Source organism: Grus americana, chromosome 3 (genome assembly GCF_028858705.1).
Source record: "Grus americana isolate bGruAme1 chromosome 3, bGruAme1.mat, whole genome shotgun sequence".
Taxonomy (NCBI): domain Eukaryota; kingdom Metazoa; phylum Chordata; class Aves; order Gruiformes; family Gruidae; genus Grus; species Grus americana.
Genome location: NC_072854.1, coordinates 36412926 through 36433517, shown reverse-complemented (window position 1 = coordinate 36433517; position 20592 = coordinate 36412926). Strand labels below are relative to the sequence as shown.

Genomic DNA, 20592 nt, shown 5'->3' with positions numbered 1-20592 from the left:
CTTTTGAAAGAGACTATAAAAATTTTTTATGGTTTTGTATTATGGTATTTTCCCTTGAGGTATAAAATGTTAGAATGATGTGTCTTAGCACTCATGATGCTTCTAAGAACAGGAGGAAAAAAACAAGTTGTATAGGTGCACAGACTTAAATTGCTCATCAGTCTTCTAGCATTATGGTGGATTGGTTTTAGAAGGCTTCTTTGCTGTTAGGTAGGGACAGGAGATTGTGTTTCCATTTGATTTTGAGTGTGGATTTTCCCTGTATCTTAATGAGATTGAAATAGTACTGTAACTTTGATGTAAGAATTTAATGGAGTGCTTGGCTTGAAGATGGGAGAGAGGCAATATAAAACAAAATGAAATGAGCCTGTGTTGTAAATAACAATACGAAATTGTATGTCTTCATATATGTTTAATTTATACATTTAAATCTATTTTTCAAATGTGTATATTTTGCACATGCTTGCTGTGTCTGAGGAGTGTGCTGCTTCATGCACAACAGAATGGGTAGTCGCTGCAATGATTGTACTTACAACATACACCTCAGCAAGCACTTTTATATTGTAGAATATCACAAATTTCTTGGAATATCTAGAGTAGTCGTTGGTATTTTTGGGAAAGTGCTATGCATTTCAAACGTGAAGAAATAGTGTATGTTGCGAGGGGGATGGATCTTGAAGATGCTAAGGGACTTTTGTGGTATATAACTTTTTTTTTTTTTTTCATTCTATCTAGATATTGCTTCTGCATTTGTGGCACCTGTGGATCTTCAAGCTTACCCAATGTATTGCACTGTTGTGGCATATCCCACAGACCTCAGTACCATTAAACAAAGACTCGAAAGCAGATTTTACAGGTTAGATCCAAGTCTCAGTTCTTGCTGTGAAATATCACCAACTGTATTTTTGGTAGCTCTTTGTCTTGTAATGCCCAACTAGGAGATGGGTACAGGTGTGTGCTTTCCATTCTTCCCATCTTCTACCCTTGATATAGGTTTTCATTTTATAAAACATTAAAAAGGATTGAACATCTCTTCTCCAAAATGTACATGGCATTCAAATTTGCTTATGCAAATGACTTGTTCCATGTGAGGTTCAAATTGCAGGACCAGAGACTAGGTCAGTAGAATGACTTCCAGTCAAAAGGATTAAGTTTCCACTTGATGATTTTTTTTTAAATCTTTTTTAATAAGAGAAACCTTAGAAATGCGTCAAGTGTGTTTGTCCTATTGCACTTTGAAAAATAAATAAATATTGCATTATCACTTAAGAAGCTACACAGAACATAGCTTCTTAAATTATTGGCCTTGAAATTCTAAATTGTTGGACAGCAACAAAAATAGGTTTTAACTTTTTTGACACGGTTTTTTACATTTTCCTAAACTGCAATTGCTGGTTTGTTTTTTTTTTCAGTAAGTATTATCTATGTAGGAGTATGCTCCTTTAAATTACTTCTGGTTTCTTTGGTTCTTGGGGTATTTCTGGTTGGAAAACCAGTGTCCCTCTGATACTTGTTTTGAACAAACATGGATAGCGTTTTGGTTTGGGCCAAATTTCAAAGTTTGTAGTACTTTGTGTAGTTACTGAAGATTGAATTCTAAATTAAAATGACTTATTAATTTTCAAAAAAAACTCCGTTTTTATACATTATAATGCAATAATGTACATTTGTTGTTCCATATTTATTGTGTGATATAAGGTAATCCAGCTTTCACTTCTATAATGTACTGCTTTGCAATCAGAGGTGGTGAGGACTTTTTGCTGCATTTTGTTTCTCTTGTCAAAAGAATAAGCAGTTATTTTTGGTCATCAGCATACCTTCTTCAGTAAATCCAGTTTTATTAGTTTGTAGGATTGCCAAGGCCTGGTTAGGTAATAAGCAACCACCTTGTGTTCTGCTTTCCAGGGAAATTTTTTTTCTTTACCTTCTGCAGGAGGGATTGCTCAGATCACTTGAGATTTTGGTAGCTTTTCATGAGACTTACTTTTGAACCAGGAGCCTTAGCATGCCTGTATGTTTTTAAAAAATGCAAAACAAAATAGAAAAATATGATCTTTCCCAGTCACTGTTGGCATTGTATAGAACTAAACGCTGGACCCATAAACGTGATTATATTGCATCTAAATGCTTATGCTACGCTAAACATGTTAAATGATTGTGGTGGGTTGAGCCTGGCTGGGGGCCAGGTGCCCACCAGAGCCGCTCTCTCACTCTCCTCATTCACTAAACAGGGGAGAAAAGGCATAACGAAATGCTTGTAGGTCGAGATAAGGACAGGGAGAGATCACTCACTAATTATCGTCACAAGCAAAACAGACCAAACTTAGAGAGGGAATTCATCTGATTTATTACTAGGCAAAACAGAGTAGAGCAATGAGAAAATAAAATCAACTCTTAAAACACCTCCCCCCACCCCTCCCATCTTCCCGGGCTCAACTTCACTCCCGGCTTCAACCTTCCCCCCCGTCAGCGGCACAGGGGGACGGGGAGTGGGGGTTACGGTCAGTGTTTCTGCCGCTTCTTCATCCTCAAGGGGGAGGACTCCTCTCATCGTTCCCCTGCTCCAGCATGGAGTCCCTCTCACGGGGTGCAGACCTTCAGGAGCAAACTGCTCCAGCGTGGGGTCCCCCACGAGGTCACAAGTCCTGCCAGCAAACCTGCCCTGGCGTGGGCTCCCCTCTTCACAGGTCCACCGGTCCGGCCTGGAACTTGCTCCAGCGTGGGCTTCCCACAGGCCGCAGCCTCCTTCAGGTGCCTCCACCTGCTCCGGTGTGGGGTCCTCCACGGGCTGCAGGTGGAATCTCTACACCCCCTCATCCTTCCTCCATGGGCTGCAGGGGGACAGCCTGCTTCACCATGGCCTTCACCACGGGCTGCAGGGGGATCTCTGCTCTGGTGCCTGGAGCACCTCCTCCCCCTCCTTCTGCACTGACCTTGGTGTCTGCAGAGTTTCTTACGTCTTCTCACTCCTCTTTCCGGCTGCAAAAGCTCGCTCGCTCTCTAAGTGTTTTTCTTCTTCTTAAATATGTTATCACAGAGGCGCTGATTGGCTTGGCCTTGGCCAGCGGCGGGCCCGTCTTAGAGCCGGCTGGCATTGGCTCTATCAGACACAGGGGGAGCTTCTAGCAGCTTCTCACAGAAGCCACCCCTGTAGCCCTCCCCGCCACCAAAACCCTGCCACGCAAACCCAACACAATGATCCCCTCCTTTACTTGACAAAACACATGTGCAGCATTTCTTTTCATCGTGTTTTGCTAGTATGAAAACAGAAGATTGTATATATTTGTAACTTCTCTGCTGTCAGTTTTTATTTGATACTGTATTTGTATGGCTTTTTTTATTTTAGATTTTGATTTAATTTTTCAGTTATTTTTGCTTTTGTGCATAATTTTTCATAATGTGGCTGTTCTATAGTTAGGTCATTAAATCAGAGCTACGTGAGGAATTCTGATCATTGTCTATCTGTCAGAAAAAATGTATACTTTTAATAATTTTTTATTACTATTTTGTTAATCCTCAGCTGTGACTTAAGAGATGATATAGAGTGGGTTATGTATATCATACAGGACTAATAAAAGCTGAAGTGTCACAGCTGAATTTTCCTGAGGAGCATCAGCTGTATATTTTTAAAGCCATTTGTATAAATTACTGCAGGACATAACATGAGAGCAGGAAGCCTGAGGAAGCTGCCTTCTGCTGATCACATAGGGCAACGTATCTAAGTGTGCATGTTTTCTGATTTAATGTAAAAAAAAAAAAAAAGGGATAATACATTGGAAGAAGGATGTAAGGCACTTTCTCCTGTTCAATATACATTGCTAAAAATGAAGTCTTCTTCCCTGTCCCCCTCTTTCTTTTTTTTTTTTTTTTTTTTTTTTAAACTTCCCTTTTCCCTCTTTTCATATACAGGCGTCTCTCTTCATTAATGTGGGAAGTCCGGTACATAGAACATAATACTCGCACGTTTAATGAGCCCGGAAGTCCTATTGTCAAATCTGCCAAATTTGTCACAGATCTTCTGCTACACTTCATAAAGTGAGTTGCTTAGTAGGTCTGTTGTTAATTCCTGTCTCTTACCAAGATATTCAGTCTTTTCGGATCTGAATTTTAAAGTGAGATAGTTCTGCAGCTTGAATAAGCCTGTTGTCTGCTGTTGGGGCAAAAAAGAATAAAGCTTAGCTTGACAATGAATACGTAAGTTTGCAAAACAAAGTAAAATTTTATAATATGTTGATTGGCATAGATTGGCGTGGCATTTTATTTCAAGAGACTTTCTACTAAATGATAAAAATGGGTCTGAGTCTCTTCATGGAGTGAAAGATATATTTATAGGTAAATTAGGAGTTCTAATTTTGAGTTTGGATACTGCCTGTGTTAACATAATTGTGGGCATTTAATTCTAAAGTCTTTACAATTTATAATGTGATTGAAAATGGTGTTTGATATGCAAAATAAAAATTGGAGGCTTTGTAGTTTACAGAAATAGTAGTTGTCTTTCAAATGGTCTTTTTTATTATTGTCTATAGAAAAACTCAATGAGAGATGTTTCAGAGTTCTCACAGTCAGTTGACATGTTTGCAGAGCTAAAGTTTGTAAGAGCAGCTTACTGAGTGCGTCCACTGCCTTGACTTGCTTGTACACAGTGAATGCTGCTGTTTCCACGTTGTAGAAAAAGCAAGATACTTCATTAGTTTAACAAAAATCATGACATTTTTAGTGATTTAGTTTCTCACTGACAAATTAAATCTTGTTCTTTTTTATTTCATGTGTTCTTAAAAACATCAGAATTGCATTATGTATTTGGAAATTGAAGACTTTGACTCCATACATAAATCTTTATCTTCAGTGCCTGTGATTTCTGATATTGGCTGGAGAGTGAAAAATACTTAACTGTTGCAGATGTTAAAAGTTGTAGTGAAATACACCTTTAGGAACAGATATGTATCTAAAAGGGCTTCCCTATTACTAATTTTGTTCTTTAGCATCTTTGTCCTACATGGTTTTTTTCTGATTAATTAAGCAGCTCAGGATTTTTCAAAGTGTGTGATTTTAATTGGCTTAGCTGAATTAGTGCAACACATGGATATTCTTATTTAATAATTGCCTATAGCTTGTGTCTATTAGTATACTCATTTATGTGAGCTAGTAATTTTTAGGGTAGGGTAGAATGGTACTGTAGGGTAGAAGGCCTACACCATGGAAGGCAAACCCTGTGGTTTTGATGAGAGTGAAATATCTAGGTGCCTCTGAGAATCGAAGGCTTAGTCTCTAATTTACCTAAGTCTTTTAAAAAGCAGCAAAGCTGTTCCAGTGATAATGGCAGTAGCCTGTATTATGGATTGTGATTCCAGTGTAGAGTCGCTGTGTGTTTACTCCTTTTTTCTGGTGGTTTGTATTGCTACCTAGTAGAACACCTTTGGGCTTTCTTTTGTGTAGGAGTTTGCTGTGTTATACAAGAATTGAAAATCGGTGTTTGTTTTACTAATTTAATGATGCAGGTTTATACAATAACAGTGTTAGTCCTTACACAAATAAATGTTACATTTCAAATGTGTTGCATTATGGGTGCTAATGTATTAAATTGCACTTTTTTACACTAAATCCACTGTAGTGGTTCTTACAAAGCTAGATGGGCCCCAGAGCCCTTTATGTTGTATAGTATTAGATTTTTCTAATGCTAATAAATTCATGGTGAAGGATTGTGATTTTTAATTTTAAAACATTTACTTGTGAAGTGTTTTATATTTTACAGAGTGCAGATAATATTTTACAGCTTTTTGAGCAGAAGATTATGCAGTCCTCTTAGTATTTGTATAGCACTAAACATTTTATCGTTTTATTTGGGCATGGCTTCATAAACACTTTCCTTATCCTAGACAAAATATAGTTGATTCCATAGGTGAAGATGGAAAATAAATGTTAGTGTGCCTTCCTTTTTACAGAGACCAGAGTTGCTATGACATAATTCCATTATACAATGCAATGAAGAAGAAAGTGTTGTCGGACTCTGATGAGGTAAGTGGTTGTGTCTTAGACATTAGCATTGATAGACTGGCGAAGGTTTCAGTCACTGTAAGGGAGTGGGGTGTACTTTTCTGTCAAATGTTTCTTTTTGTCTGCTGGGAAACTGGGTAAAAATCCAGCCTCCTCTCCTCCTTTGGTGCAGAGAGTTTTAATGGTTTATTGGAGAATTTAGAGGCTTCTTCAGACTTCTGAGAAGTTCTCAAAACTGATGGTCACATGAAATGCTTCCCAAAGGGACAGGGATAGAACTGTAAAGACTCAAATTATAAGTAAAGTATAAAAGAACTCACCTACTCATAAGTGCTTATATTTTTTTAACCTTTTTATGCGACTCATTATCTTGCTCAAAGGAAGAAGAGAAAGATACAAATGTGCCAGGAACTTCCACTAGAAAAAGAAAGGTAAATTATTTATTTTTTTTAAATAATGTATAGTGTTATAAATAATTAGAAATGCATTTGTAAACAAAGGAATATAAAACTGAAAATGTTTTTGTTGTCATGTAATGTCATCTTTTGGAAAGTTTTTGAACTTCTACTGAGCTGTTGAATGTAAAAGCATTTCTGTCTGTGCTGCTACATTTTACAAATTCATTAATTAGAATTTATGTCCTGCAGGGTACCTTTTCTATTAGATTTTGTAAAAACAGCTAGTCTGTTTAATATATACCAGACAATATTGTCATTTCAGGATCATCAACCAAAGCGGCGGCTACGTAATAGAGCTCAGTCATATGACATTCAGTCATGGAAGAAGCAATGTCAGGAGCTGCTGAATCTCATTTTTCAGTGTGAGGACTCTGAACCATTTCGACAACCAGTGGATCTCCTTGAATATCCAGTGAGTGTTTTAGAACAGGAAGGCTGGTTATAATCCATTTGTTAGGTGGTTGGGTTTGTTGGGTTTTTTTCAACTGTGACCATTTTTCCAACTCTTAATTGAAACCTCAGGCAGCTCTATTGACAGAAATCTTTTTCAGTGCTTGGTTGTCACCTGATAATGTTTACTGTATTTTTAAAGTAATGTCAAAAGAACTTCTCCATTTTCTTAAATGCTTTAGTTGCAAAATGATTTCCATTCTGGGATATCTGTGGTGTTAAGTAAATTACAGCTTTTGCTATTAAATTGCATCTTTCCTTTTCTGAATGAAAACTGGGCAGATAGGAAGTGCATAAGTTTGGTAGTTGCATGTGACAAATGTCATATATAAATTTTCTGGTTTTCGTTTCTGAAGTGTAAAAATGAAAAGTAATTTTCATATCACAGTCACCTGGGCTTGATGTGGAAAAAAATACCTACTGAAGAACTGTAGTGAACCTTTAACTGTAGTAACAATGACTTTCCCAAATTCTGCTTTCTGCCTGGGTGATGACACTGGAGTTCAAATAGCCATGAGCAGCCATTTTTAATGACAGAGTATTTTAACACAAAAGTCTTGTTGCCTTGGATCTCTTTTAGCCTTTTAGGCTAGTTTTACTTTAAGTAAGAAAGCAAAGGTTTTGCACGCTTTCCTTCTAGCATATCTTAAGTTTTTCTTTAAAATACCACTCTAAGGTGATTAACTTGGGGGAAATTAATCATCCCAGTTAGAGAAAAGAAATGCTTCTCTTTCAGAAGTCACTAGTAGGTCTGTCTTGACACTTCTGCAGCCGTTGGGCACCATAATTTTTGAAGAAACCTCAGCTTTATGCCATGGCCAACTACAAGTGGCCATGTTTGAGATCCTCAGTTGAGCTGATAGAGAGCACCTTACTAGGCTTGGGCATGAAGCGCTCTGCTCCCTGATGTCACAAATGTGTTTAACGTTCAGAGGCACTCACACAGGTTCTCTTGCTCTGATGGATTAAGTTAACCTTTTGGTCAATTTTGGTATTTTAACTTTTTGGTTGTATGGATATTTCTCTGTTTCTTCCATAGCCTAGAAAAACAGTTCTGTTGGCTTGAATAGGGCCCTATTTAAGCCTGTGGAATTTTCACTATTTTACTGTTACTTTCCTAAATTGCCAGATCTTCCGTTTGGGAAACTGCTCAGGTTTCAGCAGGGATGTGCAGCCTCTGATCAGGTTCAAATATTCAAACTTCATATTTTAAAGCTAATATGTAAAAACAGTATTAGGCTTAGTACCAAGTTTGAGCTGTTAAGCCACCCAGAGAGTTTGTAGTCACACTTTCATATTGCAGTTATCTTCATGACAGTGTGTCAGTAATACAACCCTTAGGACACACAATTCTGAGCTTTCAGTAAATCTGTTTACAAAATGAATTAAATCTTGTATCATTTAACTTCTAACCTCGATCCTGTTGAGTATGTCTGTGAGGAGTTACATTGTGTATGAATAGAAAGGAGCAAAATGTCTTCAGCAGTCTTCCATACCTACTTAAAGAGGACATTTGGTTTAAACAGGTTTATCAAATTCATCCTACTGAAAATGATACATTAAGACATGGAGAAAAAAAAGTAATACATTGCTTTGCTATTTCTTAACAGGATTATAGAGATATTATTGACACTCCTATGGATTTTGCTACTGTTAGAGAAACACTGGAAGCTGGAAACTATGAGTCACCAATGGAGTTATGTAAAGATGTGAGACTTATTTTCAGCAATTCCAAGGCCTATACACCAAGTAAAAGATCAAGGGTAAGACTTTATTTACTTTGTTTGACAGAATACTTATATCTGAAAAATACAGGACAGGAAAACAGACAGTAAATTGATTACTTTAAAAACAAGTTTAATTATTTCTGATCTTCAAACATGAATATTTTTGAGAAAGTAGTATAGCTTTGTATTTTAAAGGAAAGGAATGCATGCTGTTCAAATGCCTAAAGTTCCGATATTCTGCAAGTATGTTTCAAAAGTAAATATTTGAAAGTGGATCTAAAAGGAGAGCTACATTGATGGAAAGATCTGTTGAAACATGATTGTGGGTACAGTAGTGGAATTTAACTGATATTTTGGGGAAGAAACTAGATTTTCAAAACACACATGGGGCCCTAAACTACTCCACTTTGGAGGTTGCCCCAGACTGAAATACCCAGGTATAGAGAGTAATGAAATTCTGTGCTGTTCACTGGTATGCAGTGAGATTGTAATGAAGTGCTTAGGATTGCTGGGACACAACTGTTTACATAAAGCATGAGCCTGCAGAGCTGTTTGTGCTAAGCTGACAGTGAAATGCCCTGCCACTGGTAGAGTTAATAATGTTTTCTCTCAAATTGACTTGTAGGTGCAGTATCTGTTAGCAGTCAGTTATAAATGTATACTTACGTGCGTTCAAGGCTTCTGTGTAGCTTTTCTTCTGCTAATATGCTTTAGGTGTTAGACTAGAATTATTAATAGCTTTTATGTTTGGCTGTTCTAAATAGCAAATTAATCATCAGGACTTTATTATCTTAAAACGCAGGGACAAATGCCTTTGGTTGGTGACTAGCAAGAAGGACTGATCAGTGACTGATCTCTCTTCAGTCAGAAATAGACACTAATCCCACTCACTGTCCGGGCTGCTGTCTTTGGGTTGTATCAAAGGGCAGGGCTTTTGGGGCAGGGCTGGATTCTCTTGTGGTTTTTCTTTCTCTTCTTGATCTCCTCAAACCAAGATAATGTCAAGCATTCTCCTATCTTAGCTCTGTGTGGTTTCACAGTTTCTTCTGACATTTTCTTATATTTTTTTCATGTTTTTTCCAAATAGACTGGCATAGTAGTAAGCTTGTAGCTCTTTTTTATTTTACTTAGAAGTAGAAGGTTCTGATGTCAAGAATTTCAATATTCCAGAACCTATGTACTTTCAGTGCATGTAATACATAGATGTTGCATGGTGATGTTTTTACTCTTTGTCATTCAGTGATATTTTTAGTATCTTGCTTTACATCACTGATGCTTACTTGAAGAGTAAACCTAAACCCATCAATGTGTTTTGGTATTTTTTCCTTGGCACATTAGACATGTTTTTGTATAGTTTTTTGCATATTTTCTTACGAAATTTCTTGGATGTCGTCTTCAGTAATGCATGCAGAATCTGTCACACTCACTGCTTAGTCTGCACTCACACAGCTTGTCTGGTGTGTCATTAGGTAGGCAACTGTTTAATTTTGTGTTTCATATTCTAAGAAGGTGCTGTGTCCCCTCTTAAAGTATCTAGACAGTTCACTTCCATGGTTTTTGCTTCCAGAATTAGTAGCAACTATGCCTAAATAATTAGTTGTGATCTAAACTGAGTTTGATTGGGTGTCTCTGCGTAAATAATCCAAGGCTAAAAAAAGAAAAAAAGGCAAAAGATGTGTACCTACATAATTCTAATACATTTATTGTACCTGTTGCAACCAACTTACCGGTAGTATGAATTCATCCGTAAGAGGAATAGACTGAATAGAAGAAAATTAGATTTCTTGACCCTAGGTATGGAACAGTAAAATTCCATTAGGGATCTCTCTTTGTGGTTTCTGCTGAAGCTAGAAAGGGATGCATTCTGGAAAGGCAGTTGAAAAGGGACAGTAGAAAAGGTAGCTTTGCTAATTTTTCCTTTTGTGTGTGATCTTCAGCTGTAATATGCTTTTCAGAACCATGAAAATAGTTAAACTTACACATGGATTAGTGTAAATTTGTTGAGACAGACTGTAAATTTCCTTAAAACATTTCCATATTAATCAGTTTATTTTTGTAGCTATTTCAATGATAAATAAATAAAGCGATGCATTGGAAAAGTATAAAACTTGTTTGTTTTCTGGCTTTTCTTTTTTAGATCTACAGCATGAGTTTGCGCCTTTCTGCTTTCTTTGAAGAACACATAAGTTCTATTTTATCGGATTATAAATCTGCCCTACGCTTTCATAAAAGAAATACAATAAAGAAACGAAGGAAAAAAAGAAGTAGAAGCAGCTCAGTTTCCAGTAGTGTTGCATCCAGGTATGTTATTTCCTTTACAGCATTCATGAAATGCTGCACAAGTTTGACATACCTAAATAGTAGAACTCGGTGTGGTTTTTTTCTTAATACTTCCTTTACTATTCCCTATATTGCAGAATGATAGCTTTGACATGCAAGTCCCTATGATGTGGAAGAGTTTTAAACTTTACTTAGAGCTATCGTAGTGTAAGTGCTTAAAATTCAAATAACTGCTAAACATGTACAGTAAAACAGCATCGTTAGGACAGTGATGGCATCATGCTTTGTCATAAAACTATAGCATTTATTGTAAAGATTCACTTTTCAGAGGCTCACAACTACATGAATTTCCACAGTAAATGTCATATTTTTAACATACTTCATACAGAGATGATTTTTTTACTCCCACGATCTCAGACACTAGCATTTAATTTAATTTATTCCTGTAAAATAAAAAAGCAGTCATCTGGGATACAACCTGTTCCTCCTTTTGCAGCCCTGAAAGGAAGAGGAGATTAATAAAACCTCAGCTGAAGGCAGAAACTCCTGCCACCTCTTCATCTTCTGCACCTGCACGGTCAACAGCACTGAGACATGCTCCCCCTCAGATGAATGGAAAAGCGGCTGAAACCTCTTCCCTTGTGCGGACTAGAAGCAATAGGGGGATGACAGATGTGGCTGTTACAGAGCAGCCATCTACTTCTTCAGGAGCAAAGCCTTTAACGATAAAGCCTTTAATTACAAAACCTAATACTACTGCAGGGTCAGGAAAGTCAGGCAAGTTGTTTCTTTGATTATTTTTCTTTAAGCTGTGAATGTTTTTAAACATAAAACTTGCTTTCTAGATCACTGATTCAAATTATTCGTTTGTAGTAGAACACGACTTCCTTTTTAGCCATATAAGATTGTGATACAAACTACTTCACTTGAATATTTTTTTCTTTTTGTCCTTCTAGTACTGGAGAATTCAACCAAACATTCCAAGAACCAGAATACTGTATCAATCCCTAGTCAATCTGATTACAGTCATAACACTAGGAATAACTCCGCAAGAGAAAATCCTGAGAAAGAGAAGCAAATCAAGCGCAAAGTAAAATCTTCCACTGTTAATCAACAAGGTACAGAGTTTCTTTGGAACTTTTCTGCCCCAGTTATTGATGTAGTGGCTGTAGTGTTGTACTTTAGTTATGATAATTTGGGAGTGGGGAAATTAGTGTGCATTAAGATTTAGTAGGGAAGTGTAACAACTCAGTCACAATTTCCTTCTTGATAAATTAGCCTGGGTTTGACTACTCTTAGCACCATTTCCATGGTGTGATAACTGTGTTGTCTAGCCAATTTTGATCTGTTAACATATCTTTATCTTCATTTAAATTATTACAAGGGTCGTGTTACGAGTTCTCGGATTCCAAAGCAGACTTCTGCAGGGTTGCACTTCAAACCCTGTGGTTTTTACCTAATCAAACTTACCTGGGTTATATTTAGGTCAGTAACGCTGAGTGTGATGATGCTTTCCACAACCACAAGCAAGAAAGATCAGAGCATCCCAGCTGCAACTTTATTCTTTCATTTTTTTGCTGCAACAGAATAGAAGTATGCAGTGTTTACTGCTTCTGTTGAGTATATTTTGTATGGATTGATCAGACCTAGTTTCACATAATCTTCTGACTGAACTTGCTTGGTCTTTTGATGTCTGGATACCTTAAAACTCAAAGCTTCTGTGGAGATGGAAATAAGATCTCCTAGTCATAAAAGCATTCCTGTTTATGAAGGAGCTTTGAACTGCTCCGAAGCTGCTGTGAAGCAGCTAGATCCACTAAACGTCTTTTCTCTGAAGATGAAGAAACAGAAGTCTGCAAATGGGTCCCCAACTAATCTAGTTACTCCTTATAGTCCTCCTCTCCCTGAGGATTATCTGTTTGTTCTTACTCTTCCATGCTTCTGAAAAAGCAGCTTGTGGTCTGATAAGTTAAATCATCTGTCTATTCCTTGCAAGCTTTCTCACAAAGGCCTCAGCTGTTAACCACATTGCATGGCTGAATATGCACCCGTTATACACAACTGGATGTTTGCTCACATCAGAGGTATTGGAATGTCATTGACATGATCTTTCCCTCCTGCACATCCACTCAGAGGACAGTGGAGGCCTGTGCTTTCAATGCACGATGGGGCACATTTGAACCCAGCAGGAGCTGTGCATGGATGTTCCATCAAAGGACTGGATGACCTATTGTGCTGGCTATGAGTCTGTTCCTGGTTGTGTGTTAGGCAAGGGCTCTGGTATCAGAATGTCTCCATAAGAGGTCCTGTGACATGCCCCACTGAGGAGGTTGAGTTCCACTCACCTAAGGAAAACTCACAGCCCATAAAACAGTGGTGTGAGGGTGGTGAGACACTGGAACAGGTTGCCCAGAGAGGTTGTGGAGGCCCCCTCCCTGGAAGTGTTCAAGGCCAGGTTGGATGGGGCTTTGGGCAATGTGGTCTAGTGGAGGGTGTCCCTGCCCATGGCAGGGGGGTTGGAACTAGATGATCTTTGAGGTCCCTTCCAACCCTAACCAGTCTATCATTCTATGAAAATTCTCCAAGCAAATACCTTCTGTTGTGTGTCCATTAATGTGAGAAATCTGTGCAAATTGCAGACTACTTTTTTGTCAGTCTCCCACGTTTCTACCCTTTTCCTCGTTTGTTGTTCAGATAACCCAGGTCTAATGAACTGGCTGTAAAGGGTGCTACCTCAGGCTGAAAGGAACTTTTTCATTTCTCCAGAGATGACCTGCTGTGCAGCATTCCTGATCCTTGCAGCAATGCTTCTTGAGCAACTTTTTGCTGTTGCAGATACTAAATAGGAGTTTTTGTCCACTGGTGGTGTATCAATCAAGAAAAACACCTGAGCTGTTCCCTTTTTTCTTCTTTTCTTTCTTCTTTTTTTCCTTCTTTTTCCTTTCTCTCCTTTCCTTTTCTTCTGGGTTTCTTAGATTTTGACAGATTAGCAATCACTGTGATTCATTCACTGTATCCATTCAGATATTTTAGTGAGAGTTTTATTAAAGCAGTGTGAAAACAAATGTAAAAAGTACTCTCATTTCTTTACAGCAGATTGCAAGAATAATGCTTTGGCGTCAGGAAGCATTCAGGTGAACGGACATGGAGGACAGCCTTCGAAACCTCCAGTGAAAAGAGGTCCTGGACGGAAACCGAAGGTGGAGACTAGTAACAGTAGCTGTGAAGTGGTGCACAAGAAAAGAGGCAGAAAACCAAAAAAGCTACTGATGGTTGAACAGCAAAAAGGTGCAGAACAGAATACAATCCAGAGCACAAGGGATATACCAGAAGAAGCATCTGCTTCTACTGCATCCAATTCTCTTTCTGAAAATAATATGAAGGAAGACTTGTTACAAAAAAAAGGCCGTGGGGGTAGAAAGCCAAAAAGGAAGATGAAGACCCATCAGCCAGGCTCGGACCTCTTAGTTCCTGCGAATGTTAAAATGCAAACTAGAAGCAGGAGGAAAAAGATAGAGGAGCCTATGGAGGAGGGGTCCGAAGAGCTTAAAGACTCTGAACCTCACATGAGAACTAGAAACCAGGGTAGGAGGACAGCCTTTTACAATGAAGATGACTCTGAGGAAGAGCAAAGGCAGCTATTGTTTGAAGACACCTCCTTAACTTTTGGAACGTCTAGCAGAGGCAGAGTCCGAAAGTTGACTGAAAAAGCAAAAGCTAATTTAATTGGTTGGTAATTTTTACCAAGGGTTTTACTTCCGAATGCTATGAAGCAGGTACAGTTAAGGAACAGCAGAACAGACTTCTGCTTCCCTGCTGCTATTATGGGTTAGAAGAATAAGTTCTGATTTGGGGAGAAAAATTTAGCAAAAAAAAAACCTGAAAGAACATTCTTTGAAAGAAATATATATTTTAAACTTTTGCTATTTATTGCCCTCCAAATAGGTTATGCATTTCAACAGTCATTTTATTCACAGTTGAGAATAATTGAAGCAATTCCTGACTGACGTACGGAGTTGAGAACTACTCTGCTTGAGTAGTGCGTAGTATCTCTACACAGTTACAAAAAGGCGATAGAACTTTTAATGCCACAAACTGAACACAGAAGTCTATTTTTGACCAAGCAAGGTACACTTTGATTGTAAAGTCAAGTTGCCTAGGAAGGCAGACTTTGGCAAAAAGTGGCAGTAAATTCACTTACGTTTCTATTAAATACAATAATACCAAACTTTGCTAATCTGAAAATGTTTAATTTAAGCAGTGATGGAACGTTCAGCTGCAAAAGAAGCCTAGCACAGGCTGTTGGTTTATCCAAGTTCTGCCAAACATAGCAAAAATGTAATCACAAATATATATATATATCCACATTGGAAAAAGTTCGACTAATGTCTAATTTTTCAGACCTTGATTCTTGTATCAATCACTAAATCTCTGTTTATTGTGCCAAAGACTGAGAATCAGTGCAGTGGAAAGCCTTTTTTTCTTTTTGAGTGTCAGTACAGCATACCATTTGCAGTGATAAAAGCTGTGTATCGTTTTAAATCGTAAGTTGTTAACATTGTTCTGAAATGTATCCTTTTTGGTACTTTTGGTAGAAAATAATGCACTGGTGGGGTCCTTTGACAGAGATGTTTTAGACAAAATGTATAATTGGTTAAAGGATTCAAGGAAATTACAGGACAGATATGGAATTATGATGTTTACTTTCTGATCCAGATTGTTGTTTCTACAACTTTAGACATGCTTAAGAGGCTAAAATGACCTACAAAGAAGAGTGTATGTGTATATATTAATATATACATAAACACATACATATAAAATATTACCCAGGTATAAATTTTTTTCAGGATTTTTTAGATAGCACTAGAATTGAAAATAAATTTTAAAATGTCATACTTTATAGTTTAATTTTAAGGGGAAGATTGGTTATTTTCAATTATTAAGGTTAAAAGGCCAAATCACTTTTTATGCAATCATGTTTTATACAGTGGTCTCATTGCACATTGTGTTTTTCTGCACTTTTTATGGTATATCACGCTGACATAAGTCAATATACACCCTAAAGAAAAATTCCATTTAATGATTGTGCCTTGTATTCTATTATTTCTTGCATCCTTAGTGAAATTAAGTTGTCTATTGTAAATGATAACTATATGACTTAGGGGAATGTATTGTTATATGTACTGCTCTGGAAAAGACAAGCAGTTATTTATTTGTTTATGGTACATTTAGTTATTTTATACCTTTACAAACAAACTTTAATACCATTTTCTATCACTTAAAAAAAAGTATTGTCCAGTTTTAAGGAAAAAACCACAGAACTTAGTCATATTTTCTGAGATCTGGTATGGTACAAAAATGTAACCAAAATTTTCTGGTTATACGTTATTTTGGGAGTTTGGGTAGTGTGAAAGATTTTTTATTTTTTTTCATGTGACCCTAACTTAGTTGAAAAAATAAACCTGAAATGAAACCTCAATTCTGTACACCCTTACTTGATAATAATTCTTTTCTTTTTTTAACTTTTTTTTTTTACAAACATCATCTGCAATATCTGGAAGGAAGGGCATACAGAATTAAGACCTTAAATTTGCACAGATTCTGCGTACTTATTTGAGGCCTAATTCTTCACTCTTTATTTTCTGTTACAAAAAAAAAAAACCTACATGATTGAACAAAGAACATTGGTAACTGGCAACAAGAGGAAATACACTACTGTGGATAGCAAATGGGTATCCACAGTACCTACTTTTCTATAGTTCATTATGCATTTTGTGACAAAAAAATGACTAAAATATTTTCCAGATCCTCTTTGAATTGTTACGGATGTGAATTTGGGGAGCAGGGATTAGTTTGCATTTCATTTGTTGGTATATTTATTTTTTCTAACAAGCATTTCACATTTAGTTAAACTGGAGTCACTAAGCACGTGGTAAGATGACAAGCTATGGTTGTTCAGTTGCAATACCGCTTCACAATTCAAAGCTAATTGATTCTACTTGTTAATTTTGTCAAATCTCACTGATGAAGGCAATCATTTGAAAATGTGTAATTTCCTGATGTTATCTGCATTGTAACATATGAAATAGATTATATCTAAAATTCAGCTTCTGTATCTACATCATTTGTAATAATGTTTTATATTGCATGTTTATGTATATATTTATATATCGAGAATACCTTGTATGTATGTTTCAGAGACTGAAATAATATGTGTTCCCTTAATGGTAGGAAATTGTGCATCTTAATTTTATGAGAATAGAAGGCCTTACATGCAGAACATGGGTACTGCTTCTCACCTGCTAATATCGGTGACGTTAGCCAGTAATTTTTTAATTCATATTTGACACATTAATGTTTTTCCTTTTAAAATAAATTGTGGATAATTTGGGTCAATTTTTTTTATAGAAGCACCACTAAAAATTTATTAGAAATTAATACCAGATTTATTTAGAAGTTATATTTTTATAATTTAATTTCATTAGGTTGCAAACTTTATTTATGAGACTTTAGTCACCACCAGACTGTGCATTTTGGTCAGGGAAAAAAATGTATTATTTTAGGTTGTCGTGACATAACTGTATCGACACAGAAAAAGAGCTTTTGATTACAAAGTCTTTAAGTTTTGAAATGTGAGCAATAAACTATTGGTCAATATTCTGAAATAATTTAAGGACTATAGTTATATGCATGTTTTATAATGCCATGTTGAGTACCTAACAACTGGTTCAGAAAATGGAGTATCGAAATCTCATGTGCTTGTTTCACATACACATTGTAAATATTACATAGGTTCGTAGTCATATACATGCAAACTCTCTTACAGACCTGGCAGCAATTAACGCAGTTTTATTCATTAAATTCATTTATATTTGACATGGATACGAGGATGCTGTTCTGGTATTTCTACTCTAGACTGGGAAATGTTAAAACCGATATGTACCGCAGAGTGCTATCTTAATGACAGTGTGCTCCCTCCTCTACAGATGAGGAGATCCCTTCTGTTTCTGTGGTACCAGTGTGCTCGAAACGTTTAACAGAAATCATTGTACCCGTGCCTACGTTCTTAACTCTTCAGCCATTTTGTTTCTGTTGTCAGTGTGTTCTCTGGGAACTGAACTTAAATTTTACCACTATAGTGTTCATTATTGTCAATACTGAACTAGAGCTCTTTGTCACTTGGCAGTGAGCAGTGATACAACTTTACAGAAAAAAATGTCTTCCTCCAGTGATTAGACTGCTGTGATATATATTTGCATATGTTTATTTGTACAGTGTCCGGTTTGTACATGTGATCAGTTTGTTGATAGACTTGTAAGATTGAGTTGGTTGAGTTAAATATTACTATGGCTTAGTATTTGTAAAACTATTAATTGATAAAGGACCCTGATGAAGCACGTAGGATATATTAATATCTATAAAAAAATAAATCGTAGCGTAGAGACAACTTATTCACTGTATTGCTGTACAAATACTTTTTCAAGTACCAATTCTGATTCTGTGCCAGAGGCTTTTGTCTTACCAAAAAAAGGCTACGTATAACACAAAAAGTAGTCTGTCCATTCAGTAACTTCAAGCTTGTTAAAATTTTTACACCACATTGTTAAATCTTTTGCTCACATTTGTTGGATCAAGGACTACAAGTAAATGCTTTAGCATGTAATTTGAACTTAGGCACATGTTAAATGGTTGACTGGTTCTATAAAAGCAATAGGCTTAACTGGATGGGACCCTTTCACCCCATACTTAAGTAGTGGATTTGAGGTTAGAGGTTTTTAAGCTCACGTTCATCAACATTTGCATTTAATTTGAAGCATGTGAATCTTGCGGAGTTTATTTTAACGTATTGCTGGTCAATCAAGATACAGCCATACCACAATAATTACATTGTGTTCCGAGTCCTTACCTTACTCTAAAGTAGTATATTTTGTCCACAGTAGTTTTCCAAAGGTTTTTCTTCTTGCTTTTTTTAAGAGTTGAGTGTTTAACGAGAATTTACATACAACTCTGCAATAGTGCTGTGATACAGAAGGTGAGGGCTTTAAAACCTCACCTAGAAACAGCAAAAGCTCATTTTCTGTTTACTACCTAATGAAGACAAATTAACTGTGTAAAAAAATTGCTATATATTTTCTTTTATCCCTGAAGTTCTTGTAACAGATTGGTTTCCAAGGGGACCTAGATAGTCAACTGATAAAAGGGCTGTTAGTTTTCTGCTGTAAATTACTGTATATACATGCTTGTTCATATGCAGAGGAAAGTGTATTAAACTTCATAAAGTTGGCCAAGGCTTGACACTGTGTTTCCGGTGACAAATCTGGTAGTGACAGCTTACATAGTTTCCCAGTTTTGAATTGGGAATGCAGCTTGTACACCTTCTACTGTGGCTGGGGGAAATAACAAGTAGCTTTTAAACTAGAGCTAACCTCTAGGTGCTCTTGCATTTGTGCTAGTTTTAATGTGGGAATTCACCACGTCAGTTTTACAGTGTGTTAGAGGAGGAAGCGTACCAGGAAAGCTAGATTATAAGACATCTTCAGTTGCAGAAAAAGGCAATTAGCTTCCCCCCCCGCCTTTTCCCAAGGTTATAACAGCCTTAAGGCATTCTAGAGAGAAACCTTACATGCTGCAATAAAATGAAGGTGAATAAATTTAGCTTTTAGGAGGTAGGTAGTGAGACCAAGTAGTCATTTGGATCCTTTTTAATGCAGATAAATACATCAGGAAATTCACTTCAAATAATGCAAACAATACATTTTAGGGAGGGAAGGTAGTACTATACTATGAATTTCTACCCTGAAAGAACAAAGAATGAGGTCACACAAATGAGGAGTATAAGTACCTGTCACGTACGCATGTCTGTATGATGTACGTGTACTATTTTGTGCTTACAACTGCGTGTGTTGGTTTGCTAATACAATGAGACCATACAGAAGTTACATTTTTGGACCATACTAAAACCGCAGAAGTGTGGCGGACGACTGGATAATGATCTTGCGTGTATTAAATTCTGTCATAATGTTTAAATATGTATAGAATGGAGCTCAACTTCAAGGAAATGACCTAGAAAGGTTAATTTTGAAACTGACACATTTTCAGATTAAAAATTACGCTTATTTTGTACAGAATTATGTAAAACACAAATCTGTTGTATGTAATGAGTAACAGTTTTGAAAACTATAATTCTTCAGCTTTATCAAGGTTTTTTTCCTTCCAGAAATCTGGATTATCATGTTATAACCTGAAGTATCTCACCAGGATAACAGTGCCCTTTCTTTTTGTACATATGGATTGGAAATTTCTTTACTGTTATGTGGACACTTTCTATGTTAGTTTTGATGCATAATACTTTGAATCCTTTTATACAAACTAGAATGTATGTGTAAGAATTACTGTCACTGCAATGTAGTAACTACAAACTTATTTTTAAATAAATAGAAAACATGTTTTTCTAAGCTGTCCAACAGTGTGTCTTTCTATCTAGTGATTTACTGTGTTATGAGAGAATTGTTTGTGTGTTTTTCCAGACAGCCTAAAATCAACTCGTTGTGATTCCTTGTAGAATATGGTATGGCTGTATACGGTAGTATGGTATAGTGTATTACGTGGGAATGGACAAAATTACTACCAGAGCGTACTCTGACAGAGATCACAATTTGCCATTTTGTAGGGTTTTCACTAAA

The 20592-nt window shown here is 36.6% G+C and overlaps 1 protein-coding gene across 2 annotated transcripts in view; it reads left to right on the top strand.

Annotated features, from left to right (window-relative positions):
• PHIP (pleckstrin homology domain interacting protein) overlaps positions 1-20382 on the top strand; it is a 121552-nt gene extending 101170 nt beyond the window's left edge. Inside the window, exons 31-40 of one of the 2 annotated variants that reach the window (XM_054819393.1) lie at positions 736-856; positions 3910-4035; positions 5943-6015; positions 6375-6425; positions 6715-6864; positions 8513-8665; positions 10767-10930; positions 11406-11686; positions 11866-12027; positions 14006-20382. In XM_054819393.1, the coding sequence (XP_054675368.1) occupies positions 736-856; positions 3910-4035; positions 5943-6015; positions 6375-6425; positions 6715-6864; positions 8513-8665; positions 10767-10930; positions 11406-11686; positions 11866-12027; positions 14006-14646 (1922 nt within the window). In that variant the 3' untranslated portion in view covers positions 14647-20382. Of the gene's footprint in view, positions 1-735; positions 857-3909; positions 4036-5942; positions 6016-6374; positions 6426-6714; positions 6865-8512; positions 8666-10766; positions 10931-11405; positions 11687-11865; positions 12028-14002 lie in introns of both variants that reach the window. The other variant, XM_054819392.1, reaches the window with a different exon arrangement.
• The last annotated feature ends 210 nt before the right edge of the window (positions 20383-20592 follow it).